Below are 13,792 nucleotides of genomic sequence, written 5' to 3'. Positions count from 1 at the left end.
ATCAATTAAATACAAAAGCTTAAAATTCTATAGACTTTCCTCAGCATCTTGTACTCTATTACATTTAATTAAAGGTCACTTTCTTTTACATCTTTAAATAACGTCATTAATTAGCTATTAAATAACTAATTAAAAATTCATAATCAAATAATTATAATGATGCTAATTAAACATATTTACACAAATTATGAAATTTAATGCCAGACATAGACATTAATCATTAAAAATTTAATATGACATAAGTAAATTTCTCTAAAACTATTCAGATTTTATTTGACTTGTCATATATTTTTTATATTTATTTATAAATAATATAATGTATTGCGCAGTCATTACAGATTCATGTCGATGATTATTCTATTGATGTTTTAAACATATAACAGTTAGGTAATTATTTATCAGCCATCTTATTTTCCGGCACAATTTCCTCTGTAATAATCATTATCATAATTTAGTATTTCAAAAATTAAATTATCATTCAAAAAAACATTTTAAAAGTTAACTCATCATCAACTCATTTATTATTTTTTAAAATTTATGTGCGTGTGAAGTATCAACAGAACATAAATTGTGAAAAATATGTGAAAACATTTCGATAGAATCAATTAACTCAGCAACGGAGATGACCTGATGGTACCAAAGCAAAATGAAGCCTTTACTCTCAATCAGTATAATGGTCTCATCATCGAATACCATATATATAAATCATATCTACCTTTCCACAAAGGTTCAGTACACTTAGTCACACCGTAATAGTCGTTGTCGTCTTGTTCGTAATATATGTAATGATATTTCGTAACACCGACGACGATGCTGAAGAACTTACACCAGAGGAATTGAGTTAAGTGCGAGGAAGCGACCGTTACTTTCACATGGCCTTCGTAAATGTGGATCCATGGAATTCAGAAGCTGACATAAATGACTGATCCTCGGGTTCGCTGATACCCTGGCCGACTGATACCTATTGAGTATCTATATTTATAGATTTTTTTTTAACCTGCAACGATCCTCTGCTAATAATATATCGTTTGGCGGCTTCAAATCTCCCGCTTCGTTTCGCTTCACTTAAAGACTTATATTTTTTTTAACCCTTTATTACACAACATTTATAAGCCTGTTAAGCCTCCAATCTTCAGCTTGGCTTTTTCTTAAAAATACTTTTTTAATTTATTCAAATTTTATTTGTTATAAAAAAAATATGTATATTTAAGTATAAAATATAAATGGATAGACAGCAATAAATATTTATAAAAAACTTCATCCGAGTCACGACGAACATGCTGTAAAAAGAAGTTTTTAATAATAAATGTAATTATACTACATATATTTTTTTTTATTTTGTCAGTAAAAAATGAAAATTATTTACCTGCAACACAATAAGAATGTGGAGGAACATTACGCGTATCTGTAATTATTTAAACAATCAGATAATTTCAAAAATGAAAATAAAAAGTCGACCAGAAATTTAAAAATAAGCTGTTTAAATTTTACCTTGACCCATGTCTGATGGCAATCGAGGACAGGGTTGGTCACACGGCAAAGCCTCTAAAGTACCTGGAGGTATGTAACTGAAAGTTCAGTTCATTTTTAAAATCATTACTTTTTACAATAATTGAATTAAAAATAATAATTATTAAACAATTTATCACTTGATTACAACATGAATAACTGAATAATAAAAATAATAAATCTAATTGTCAGTGGACAAGTTGAAAAAAAAAACCTTTGGTTGTAAATGGTATTGTCTTCCATAGATGTGAGAGGTGGGTGATACTCAGTACGTTGGGCCCACGGTTTTTTTCGCGGTAAATAGCAATCCACTGGCTGGTAACTCAGTCGCATGATTGTTTCACCTTCAAAAGGAACATCGGGCTGCCGATATCTATTTTCCACTGGGGGTTTGAATGATTTATTTTTCACCAATCCATTAAGATCATTGGGATAGTACGACAGTTTATGTGTAGTACAGCCTACGAAAAAATTTATATTAAATTTTTTTTTTTTAAATTAAAAACCAAAAATATTCAAAATTACACTCGAGGGGCATAGATGAAAATCCAAGATTATCTTCTGGTTTAGAAGCCATTGGCCCAGGTTCGCTGCACTTCCATGAAAAATCATTTTTCTGAGTCGTTGAATTCTGCATCGGTCCACTTTCAAACCAATTTTCAATAGAGCTACCAGGTATTATTGGTTGCTCTGGTTTTACTCTATAGTTTCCCAAATAACTCAACTAAAATATTTTTTTAAAAATAATTTAATTAAATTCCCTAACAAAATTATTTAGGGGAGGGAGGGGCAAAAGGGGGCACTTAAGGAAATACCAAGTTTTCGAGGACTCAAATACGCCAAACCTTTTTTTTTTTAATGATATTCAAAGTAAATAGAAGAAATTTTCAGTTACCGTTGAAAAAAAAAATTTTTCATTTCTGCGAGCAAAGTGGGGTACCTCCTAAAAAAGGTAAAAAAAAAAAAAATTTCTGGATTTTAAACGAATTTGATTGAGTTGAATTTTTTTATAAGCAATTTACATGAAGAAAAATTATATTTTACATGTTTATTGGATACAAATGAAGAAAAAAAATTTTTAATAGTTTTATCATAAAACAAACGTCATTAATATTTTTCAACTGACAATTGATTTTTGAAAAAGTTTACCAAAAAAAATTCAAAGTAACGCTTATTTATAATTACAGAAGTGATTTTGGAATGTTTAAAAACCATTTAAAATATAAAATTTTTTTTTAATAAATTTTGGGGGTACCCCGTTTTACCTACCCTACCCCTTTTTGCCCCCCCCCTTCCCCTAAATAAATAAAAAAAGTACTTTATGCACAGTGTCATCAGCCAAAGGGCTTTTTGATAATTCACTGGGTTTAGCGACCGGTTTAATTGGTTTTCTCTGAACGTTATCTCCGCACGCAAAATAGCTGAGCTTGTATGTCGTATTTTCGTCAAAACCTTGCCCAGTGTTTAATAAATTATTCGTTTGTCTAGCTGAATGGCTGAATGGTTTTCTGACACGCTGATTGTTGGGCCAGTAACTTAATTTATATATCGTAGAGTCATCCAATGGCGTTAAAGGCTCGTGATATTTTATTTTTTGATTCCATGGATGAGTTTCCTAATGAAATATTAATTTAATAAAATAATAATATATTACAATTCTCATTAATTAAAACAGAATATATAAAGATAAATCCAAGTATAAATACTTTGCAAGGTGTTTCGTAAGGCCAGTAACTGAGTTTATAAGTGGTGCATCCATCCATTGGAACGTCACTCTTGGTGTAAATTTTCTTTGGCTTGAAAGATCGCGATACTGGAATGCCACAGCCTGATTCGTAATAGCTTAACTTGTATGTTGTATTATCTTGAGATATAAATAAAAAAAAAATATATATTTTATTTATATTAGACGAGGAAATTTAATGGTCGAAATGTCAAAGCCACGTAAAATGTCAATAATATAAATATATTTATTGAAATGTACATAGAAAATAAAAATTTTATTGGCGCAAGAAATTTTTTTACGCCTCAATCAATTTATTCTTGGCTCAAAAAAATTTATTTCTTACCCTAAGAAAATTTATATTTTCAATTCATCATACAAAAATTTTTTGCGCCAAGAAATTCTTTTCTGATATTTTTTTTTTTTACTTTATTTGATAAAGATTTTTTTTTTTATAATTAAATTACCATCTATAGATGCGCAAGGACAGTACAAGTTGTTAGATACTTTGAAAGGTTTAGATCGTGCAATAGACTTCCATGTATAAGCATCTTTACTTGTTGTATTATCTTGCATTGGTCCTGTACCTAGCCATTGTTCGACTGTTCGCCGAGGCGCAGATTCATTTTGAATTTCCCGCTTCACACACCAGTTGCCTATATAACTCAGCTTAACAATATAATTAATTAATTAAGTCATTAATTAATTAACTACTTCATTCATTGTAATTTACTTTGTGAACTGTTTCATCATTAATGTTCCCATCACCAACTGTCAGAGAATCTTCGGGTAAAATCGGCTTGACTGAATTTCCACTCGGTGTCGGTCCATCCCAGTAAGATAATTTATAAGTTGTGTTGGCTTCAAATGGAATATCATTTCTCCAGTAATACTATTGATTATTAATAAACATATCCATATAATTTAAATTTACAAATAAATTAATTATTTTAAATAGTTAATTATTCATATTACCCGAACGGGTTTGAATGATTTTGGAACGGGAGGTTGAACATATTTCTAAATTTTTGAAAAATGTTTGTAGATAAATAACGTAAAATAATTGTTAGAGAAAATGTATTTAATGATTTACAAGATATGCCGGTTGAGGATTGGAGCAACAGCAACAATTGCAAGAGTCTTCGTGACCTAACTGCGTATGAAAAAATAAATAACTAATTAAATTATATATATATTGAGAAATACTTTTTTTAAACTTACGCAAATCGTATTTTTTATTGTAATTATTGAACGGGGAATTTTAGATCGCGATACTCTGTAAAATAAAATTATTTTATTTTATTTATATATTGATAATTATTTATTTAATTAATAAATAATTACGCTGGAGGACAAATTTCCATATTTAATAAATTAAAGTAAACTTTTTACTGAAAATAAAATATTTAAAAAAATTTAGGTGTTAGAAAATCATAATTGACAATTACTTGAAGTGTTCGCTGATTTGTTCACATAAATTATTAATTAAAATATTAAAATAAAATAATACTGAAGTTAGCCGACTTCTAATAATTTTTGAATTTTTTTAAAAACAATGAGCGTGTTCAGAAATACACTCTGGAGATGAAAAATTACCTATCCAGGTGTGATTAGTACCTTTGTAATGTTAAATCGCATCCCTGGTTCTACCAGAGGACATTTCTGAACGCAGGAGTTGAATATTTCTCTTCCAGAGTGTGTTTCTGAACACGCCCAATAAATTATAAAAAATCGTACCGATAATTTTAAAAATTTTCTACCCCTTATTAAGAAAAATAATTTGATCCATGTTAAAAGTATATTTATATATTAGTCAATTCAAATTGTTTTAAATCATTTCAAATCATATTCCTTAATCAGGGACGTGCATATTTTCAGTTTTTTTTTTTTTAAATTAAAAAAAAACAAAATTCGAAAATTTTTAATTGTCTAATAAATCCAGGATCATAAAATGAGTAGAGAAAAACAATCTCATATAAAAAAAAATTTATTGTAGAATAATTATACATATTTATTAATGAATATCATTAATTTGTGATTTTAAAAAGCTACCAGCGCATATTTACATATAATGAAATTTATCCCCGAAGTAAGTCCCTGTATATAAATATTATTTAAAAAATTTTTATTAACTCTGACGGCAAACTTTTTTTTTTAATATTTTTTTACAATAAAAATTTATCATCACAATAACATCACCTTCATATAAAACTATCACTCAGCATCAATAATAATTTAAATAATCACATCATTAGTATTTTTAACTAGATATATATGAGAGCATTAATTTAAAATTAATTTCCATAACTAAAAGTATTTTATTCACAGCGATATTATTTAAAACCATTCATTCATCTTAATCATTTAAATAAAATAGTATTATTAATTATATTTATATTTATAACTATAACAGTATTAAAATGTTAAGTAAGCGTAAGTCCGAATCGTTGCGCAATTTGTGGTGAATGAGTTGTAGCAACAGCAAGTAAAAGTGGTATATCGGCAGCATCAAGGTCCAGAGTATTTGTTAAATTTGACAAGTTCATATCGCATACATCTCCAGTCATTAATACTTTAGCCAATGCTTCACTTCTTAACCAGATTTCACGCATTTTATTTTCCAAAATATTCAGACACTAAAACAAAAAATAATAATTATCGGATGTAGATTCGGAGTAATTACGGATTTTATTTAAATCCGAATTCACATGTACCTGAAAATCGGAACGTTTTTCGTGGATCCAAAATAAAAAGTAAAAATCTACTGGATCTAGATTTTGGGAATGTTTTACTTAGGTACCAGTATGTCAGCCGACAATTACAGCCACCCATATTACCCCTTAAATCACCTTTAAATACTCAAACTATGTAAATTTTTTTCATTTTCGTTGCGCGAAAAACGTTGTGATATTCAGGTACATGAATTAACTCCATCACTCAGAGCTTAGGAGTTTTTACAAGAAATCACTCCGTATACGGAGTAAATAAGGAGTTTATTTTTCAGCGGAGTGACCTGTATTTTATTTGAATCCGCATTCACTCTGATTTGGAGTTTTTACATCAAAATAAACTCCCTTTCGAAGTAAATTTTACTCTGAGGGAATTAAATGAATAAACCCGCTCCGCATTTACTCCGGATTTAATCCGCATATTTTTTACAGAGTAACATCAGTCAATTAAATAAATGAATAAATAAATAAATTAAACATATATGTAAATACTTACATGACCAGGTGATTGATATTTACTCCATAAATAACCAAATGCCTCAAGCATATTAGATACCAAAGCAGACATACCAACTGGCAGCAAAGGACTCTTGATCGTCGAGTTATTCGATACTATTCCAACTTGCCAATTATCAACATCAGCAAGTATACACAATGACTCCGATATCGCGTGATCAACCATTGAAAATTGTGAATTAATACTTATTTCTTCTCTCAACTCATCAACCAAACAATATATTTTTCTATCTCTTTCACCATTAGCTTCACGCTCTTTACAGTCCTCTTTTTTTCTAACTAATCCCTGTATGACTAGACCAGACGTGTAACCCGAATCAAATGTACAATTATTCATAACTTTAGTGACCGTTCTACGTAAAAGTGTATCCGTAAAACCCGTAACTTGTTCAAAATTATAGCTATTGTTTGATTTATTTGCATTTATTATTTTTGATCTCGGCATCGGTAGTTCAATTACATTATTAGCTTCTAATAATTCATCGAGCGTATAAATTCGTTTTGGACGGGCCGCAGTTGCAGTTGCAGTAGAAGCTTCTCTACTATTTCGACTATTACTGCTGCTGCTACCAGCACGTGTACTAACAGAGTTACCACAAGTTCTCAAAACTTCAGTAGCATTCGTAGGCGTTTCTAACAAAAGTTTACTGCTCTCATAATTACCACTTCCGCTGCCATTGCACTTTGGACAGGAGCCAAGTAAATTAGTACGATCTTTGTACCCAAATGATGTACCTGGTTGCCGTTGCTGAATACTTTTTGATGACTCTGGAAAATTTCTTTGCAAAATTTTACGCAATACGCCCTCTGGTAACTGAGCTGAGGTACTTGGTACCCGATTAAATGCAAGTGAACATTGACAATTATTATTAATGTTAATATTATTATTATTATTATTATCATTACTATTATTATTAAAACTAATATCTGTACAAGAAATATTGTCACTAGTTGTCTTATCTTCACCGCCAAGTGTAAAAAATACTTGGTTTTGTTTATTGTCATCTTGTTGCTGTGTATACTCGACCTGCGAATAATAGACTTCAGTTGTCGCATTAGATGCTGCACAACTTTCTTGAATACTATTGTGTAAAAATGAAAATTTGTGTGACAATGACGTCGATTCGGGATCTCTCCAATCATCTTTTTGTTCAAAATCATCAGATCCCAGCAACAATCCACTGGATAAATTTTTATCTGCATCCAGTACATTAGTTTGCGGTGCGATTTCACTGACGACTATTTTAACCGAGTTTGAAGTTTCTTCTTTGTCAAAATCATTTGAACACATTGTAGAATAATCAGCCGCTAAATCATCCTGAAATGACTCGAGCTTCAATGGTAGTTTAGTTGAATCGGTCTTTAAATAATTTGACAGATTTGAATTAAGATTTTTGTGCAAACTAACGGTTTTACGTAATTTTGGAATGTTCAAATCAACACATGTTTTATTAATACTTTTACTAGTGTTAGCTTTTACTTCACTGGCAAGTGAACTATTTTTAGAGCCATTAGAACTCAATAGCTGAGATAAATTATTTTTTTTACTACTTTTGGTTGGAGATTTTCTTTGCAAAATTTTTATAGCGTCTTGTACTTCTTCTTCAGGTGAATAACGCACTTCATAACGCTTTTCAACTATTGCGCTGCGTATGAAGTACGACAGAAATGTCAGTATTGCATTTATTAATGTTTCTTTTTCGGGGTCACCAACAATTACCGTATTGACGAATTTAACTGGATTGCCTAGTGTTCCATACAAATCACCTAATTGTGCCCACAGTGGATTGTACGGATATTTCAATTTAATATTTTCTATCTGAAATAAACCAATAAACCATTTATTAATTTACTTATAATAATATAAGTTAATTAAATAGATCAAATTAATTAACAAAATTCCATAAAAAATCTATCAGTGTAAATTCTTTTTTACTATTTTTATTCATCTCAAATAATTATCTCATATTAATAACTGTCATTAAAAAAAAATTGGATGTGGGGTAAAATGGCCCATTGAAAATAATAAAGAAAAAAAAATTTTTTTCAATTCACAATTCATTTATGCAAAAATACGAAAAAAATTTCTACTAAAAATTAAATCATTAAAAAAAAGGCCATTCGTCATCCGAAATGGAAGTAGATTTCTATATATATATAGTTTAATAATCACTTATCAAAAATTTTCAAAGATAAACAATGGCATTATCACCATAACACGAGTCAATTATGTGACTTTGAACCCTTAATAAAAGTGGAACAATTATCGTAAAACAATAAATAAAAAAAGGAAAATATAGCTTTTTCTATCGGCTATCAAGTTTTTTTTACATAATAAGGATATATATACTCGTCAAAAAGTTATTTACGAAAAAAACCGAAAAAGTAGGATTTTTTGTTATTTTTGGAATTTCAAATGTCCACCATTTCTAAACTAGTTGACCGATTTTGCTCATCTTCGAACTTAACCGTGATAATCGTTCATAGAATAAGTGTGCCAAGTTTCATTAAGATCCGTTAAAAATTGTGGCCACTATCGTCGGAACAAAGCGCGTTAATTTACATATATAAACTTTTGAACCAATGGTATTTTTGGAGCCTACCCGATGAATTATGATAGATTATGGCAAAATCCTTCAAAAATTCCACCATGAGGACAAATGCAAAAGATAGATTTCTACGACATCTACTAAAAAATTGAGTTGTCTGAAGATTTGAAAATTTTTCATTAAAAAGTGGCCCAACTTGCCTGATTTTTTTTTTCTTTACAAACCACTTGTATAAATTATAGATTAAATGAATGAGAAAAAAAAAAGTTTTATGTTACCAATTTTTTCATGGTAATAAATATAAAATTTTTTAAAAGTCATTACCAATGTTTTATCACGTGATGACATTATTGTATTGACCCAACCAAGGTGATAAGTTAAAACAGCTGTTACAAGTGTACTGAGAAAGCTAAAAGCAATAAAATAGTTTTACTTTTATTTTTTATTTAATATTTATGACAAATAACAATTCTAAACCAATATAAAAAAAAAAAGACTTACAAGTTTGTAGATTTAGTGTCAATTTTATTTAATAACAGACACATTTGATGGAAACTACGACACAACATATTAACTCGTATTTCTCTACAAACAGACGAGTTTAGCAAAACGTGATGCCATATAGATGGTATTCCAATGTTGTCTGTGGTCATAAGTAACCGCAGTAACCAGAGTGTGCACCGTAATGCGGTCTGATGAAGTCTCACAGTCAGTCCTTTACGTTCTACATTCATTTTTCTTCTCGTCGGTTTGATGCAGGCGTAACACAATCGGTTTAACATGGCCTCAAGCTGCGCCGCATGCTCCAGCAGTCTTACTTCCATCAATCTGCTCCCAAAAAAAATAAAATTAATAAATAAAACTAGTGCACAAAAATGATATTTAATATTTATAAATATATACCGTTCTTGGCCAAGTGTTAATTTAATTAAAATAGCCAGCCCGAGTCTTGTTTTGTGTCTCCGTGTATTAAAATCACAAATGTCACCGGACGTATCACCGCACGGTTGAAATCCAAATATTTCATCTGACTCAGTGATGCTTAGGGACGTCGACATGGCTCGTAGCCATCGTCTACGTAGACTTGATAAACTACTAAAACCTGACGAGGAACTGCTGTCTATTGACTGAGAACCTGTTTTAAATACAAACAATTAAATAACTCATATATTTTATTTATAAATAATAACTTACTTCCCAATAGAGGTACATCTATATCCCATCCGCTACAAGTACTTGAACATGTTGAACTTTTTCTCAAGCTACCCGATGAAAAATTACCTGAACTCGGGAATGAAACTAAAAAATTTAAGAAATAATTAAATAGTCAACAAAGAATTTTTTTAAAAATAACTAAATAAATATAAATACTTACGAGTATTGCGAGTACTTCCGTTGCTAGAATTCGAGTCATGATTTGACGTACCGAGAGCTTCATCTGACAGAGTCCCACTGGATTATAAAAATAAATTATTTATTTATTTATGTAAAATGATTATCGAGTTTAACAATTGATACAATAAAAATATATTACTTTTGTTTATGGGGATTATGGTCTGAAGCAGGGAAAACTTTGCAACACATAATACATTTTGAAGTGTCAAAAGTATGTACTTTGAACAAAGGACCTCTGTATGTCATAGCCACTGTGCCGAATATCATTTCGCTTAAAAGACTCACGTTATCACAAGGATCCTTTTCACTCTAAATTAAGTAATAAATTTAATTAGTCAAATTAATAACTCAGGTAAAAAACCTCGTATTCGATCAGGGAACTAGTACTCGATCACTCCATGTATTTGGATAAATACTAGCAGATCCCGCCTGCTTCGCGGGCAATAAAAATGTATTATATATATGTATATATAAAAAAATTTTTATCAAAAATATTGTCTGCCCGACAACACAGTTTCTCAAAATTAAAATTACTGTCAGACATTTAAAATAAAATTGTTTGTAGTTTTAAACAAAAATTTAATTTTATGATGATAATGATTATTATTAATAGTATTTTTAGTAGTTTTTAAAATATTAATTAGAAAATGAAATAAAATTATATCAAGCCAAAAAAAAGGACAGACTCATACATTATGTTCTTTTGTTTCATTTGAAAAAAAAAAAGAACAATATCTATAATCGATCAAATTTATTAAAATGAAATTTAAAAAAATATACTTTTTATGATCAAAATCATATTAATATATAGATAAAAACCTTCTTTGAAATACGCAGAATTTTGAGGTATAAATTTAATGTCAAAATGTTCAATACTGTTTACATGATGCGCGTTCAAAAAAAAAGACCTATCATTTTATAGGTATAGATATTTAGTAAACATAGATATAAAAATACATGAGTGATCATGATACTGAAGTGAGCCGACGTCTAATAATTTTTGGATCTTTTAAAAAACGATAAATTATGAAAAAAAAAATATTTTAAAAAAATGCACTTGTAGTCTTTTAAATTTTCTACAGAGCATATTTTTAGTTTTTTTTTTTTCTTTAAATTTAATTGTTAAAAAAAAGATTCAAAAAGTTTTAATTGTCTGCTAACTTCAGGATCGTGAGTGATCGGGTACTGGGTCTCTTACCTTATCTGATTATTTAAATAATAATTAATAATAATAATAAATTTTTATTAGCAATCACTTTACCTCCTGAGGTAAACCATTTCCGTTTCGCGGACATGAACTGTCATCATGACACTTGATGTTATTTCCGTCATTTTTAACAGACACTGAATCGAATAATAATTTTCTTCCTCGCCACTCGCACTCACGGAATAATAAAATTCTCACTTGATCGGCTCCAAATTTTAATTTATTTTTGCTGAAGTATAAATAATGAAATATATCAATATCAATATCAATTATTAATGACTTTTTTGTATTTTTTTTTTTTTATTTCAAATATACATCAATGTGTTGAGATAAGGCAGTGACATAAATCAATGAATACGAAACATATGAATGAGATTTAAAGATAACTTGAGAAGTAATAAAAATAAATGACTATAGTAGTATGGAGAGTATCGTCGAGCTAAATATAACAATGAAAAACTGTATAAAGTAATGCATAAATAACAAGATAAATTAAGCAGACTGATGACAAAACTTGATGTTTAAAAAATAGATATATACATATATGTATATAATATTTATAATTCTTACCGATCACGAGTAGCAAATTCAATCTTCAGCGGTAATAAATCATCGAAATTTTTGCTGTTATTTTTTTTACTCGCGAATAATTTATCGAATAAAGTCATTATAAGTTAAGGATAAATATAATATATTAATTAAAATTCCGCATCTCGTTATCAAATATTAATTTACGGTCTATCACCGCAGCAGGAAACTGTCCCATACATATTCACAATTTATAAAGTCAACTGTAAATAAAGTCACGTGCATCACAGTCATATGATTCTCACGAGATGATTACATTACTTTCAGATAATATTACCACCACACTTTCGTTTTACTGGTGTAAATTTTAAACCACCAGATAATTATTTATCTTCTGATGCTGACGTCATCAGGTAAAAATCAAAGTACTATTCACGTGATTTAATATCTCTTGAGTAAACGATCTGGGTCACTTTATTTTATTTTATATACACATGTCTGTATAGTAATACAGATATATATTTTATATGTGTATAAATAATACGCTAATAGTTATTATGATTTAGGATGGAGTATAAATAAAAGTAACTGTAAAAAGTATAAGGCAATAATGATTACTCCTGAGGCTTCTGCTAGTACAGTAGGTTTTATTCGTACCGAGTGTTAGTACAAATTAATTTTTTTAATAAATATAATTTTAATAAAACGGTTGTAAAAATATCAGGTAAAATTTTCACGATCCCAAAGTTAGCAGACAGTTAAAAATTTTCGGATTTTTTTTCCAACAAATCAATTACGAAAAAAAAAAAAAAAAAAAATATGCACGTGTAAAAAATTTAAAAAACTACAAGTGCAATTTTTTCAAATTTTTTTTTTTTATAATTTACCGCATAAAAAAAAATCCAAAAATTATTAGACGTCGGCTAAATTTAGAATCATAAAATTTTCCTCACTAAAATAATAAATTGATGAGAAATAAAATTAATTTGATGTAAAATAAAAAATTAATGGGCACTGACAATGTTTTTATCTAAAACTTAATTTTTTATTTTTACATTAAATTTTTTTCATAGAATTAAAATTTAATGGTCAGTAAAAATTATTAGGATAAAAATTTTAATTTAATAGTTAATAAATATGTAAGTACATTTAAAAAAAGTATTAGGGTAGAGGTACCGCTTCGGCCGGTTTTGGAAAAATTTAAATAAAATAAATTGTAAAAGGCGCAATGTCATAATTAATTTATAAAATATGTACACAGATACTTTTATCACACTATTGCTATGAAAATTTTATTTTATACTTATTCATTAATTAAAATCAACACGGAAAAAAATAAACTTTAAAAATTAGTGTTTGAAATTATAACTCGGAACCCGGATGTCAATATGGGGAATTTTAACTTTCCAAATAATAAATTTTATAAAACGTATCGTCAATTTTCTAGGTATCAGTTACAATTTTTAAAGTTGAAATAGTAATTTTTCTTACATAGACGATAAATTTTCATACTTATCCGGTAATGATTCACGTTTTAATCATAAATGAAAAAGTTACTATTTAGAATGATAGTATTTACTGAACACTATCATTATATTACTTGTCATTCTCAATTTATACAGTTCATTTTTTTCCG

General features: G+C 28.7%; 3 protein-coding genes across 4 annotated transcripts in view; 1 reads left to right on the top strand and 2 right to left on the bottom strand.

Moving 5' to 3' along the window:
- LOC130668653 (uncharacterized) overlaps positions 1-13,792 on the top strand; it is a 39,947-nt gene that overhangs the window by 3,956 nt on the left and 22,199 nt on the right. The gene's annotated exons all lie outside the window — the stretch shown is intronic.
- LOC130668656 (uncharacterized) lies at positions 522-4,694 on the bottom strand. 2 transcript variants are annotated; one of them, XR_008990065.1, is made up of 14 exons: positions 4,577-4,694; positions 4,454-4,508; positions 4,326-4,385; positions 4,208-4,252; positions 3,966-4,124; positions 3,700-3,901; positions 3,216-3,373; positions 2,828-3,124; positions 2,035-2,233; positions 1,724-1,970; positions 1,492-1,568; positions 1,367-1,405; positions 716-1,280; positions 522-627 (listed from the first exon to the last, which is right to left on the bottom strand). XR_008990065.1 is itself a non-coding variant. In XM_057471043.1 (13 exons), exons 1-13 carry the CDS (start codon positions 4,594-4,596, stop codon positions 1,267-1,269), a joined length of 1,572 nt encoding a protein of 523 aa, XP_057327026.1. In that variant the 5' UTR covers positions 4,597-4,694; the 3' UTR covers positions 547-1,266. The 2 variants fall into 2 exon arrangements, 1 of the variants encoding a protein (XP_057327026.1); XM_057471043.1 differs by having other exon boundaries at positions 547-1,280.
- LOC130668651 (folliculin-interacting protein 1) lies at positions 5,272-12,615 on the bottom strand. Its single transcript, XM_057471036.1, has 10 exons — positions 12,199-12,615; positions 11,683-11,857; positions 10,561-10,730; positions 10,402-10,478; positions 10,221-10,325; positions 9,930-10,161; positions 9,528-9,854; positions 9,351-9,435; positions 6,458-8,296; positions 5,272-5,868 (listed from the first exon to the last, which is right to left on the bottom strand). Exons 1-10 carry the CDS (start codon positions 12,294-12,296, stop codon positions 5,656-5,658), a joined length of 3,321 nt encoding a protein of 1,106 aa, XP_057327019.1. The 5' UTR covers positions 12,297-12,615; the 3' UTR covers positions 5,272-5,655.

The sequence above is a fragment of the Microplitis mediator genome, chromosome 5, assembly GCF_029852145.1.
Source record: "Microplitis mediator isolate UGA2020A chromosome 5, iyMicMedi2.1, whole genome shotgun sequence".
NCBI classification, from domain to species: domain Eukaryota; kingdom Metazoa; phylum Arthropoda; class Insecta; order Hymenoptera; family Braconidae; genus Microplitis; species Microplitis mediator.
The sequence above is the reverse complement of the archived record's forward strand: the minus strand, read 5'-3'. Positions and strand labels throughout refer to the sequence as shown.

Coding starts and splice junctions, on each gene's coding strand:
- LOC130668651 (XM_057471036.1), bottom strand. CDS start 12,296: ATGACTTTATTCGATAAATTATTCGCGAGTAAAAAAAATAACAGCAAA. Junction 11,858..12,198: donor GAATTTGCTACTCGTGATCG/GTAAGAATTATA, acceptor TTTATACTTCAG/CAAAAATAAATTAAAATTTG. Junction 10,162..10,220: donor AGATGTACCTCTATTGGGAA/GTAAGTTATTAT, acceptor TATTTAAAACAG/GTTCTCAGTCAATAGACAGC.
- LOC130668656 (XM_057471043.1), bottom strand. CDS start 4,596: ATGGAAATTTGTCCTCCAGC. Junction 2,234..2,827: donor CTGATGACACTGTGCATAAA/GTACTTTTTTTA, acceptor AAAATATTTTAG/TTGAGTTATTTGGGAAACTA. Junction 1,971..2,034: donor TTCATCTATGCCCCTCGAGT/GTAATTTTGAAT, acceptor ATTTTTTCGTAG/GCTGTACTACACATAAACTG.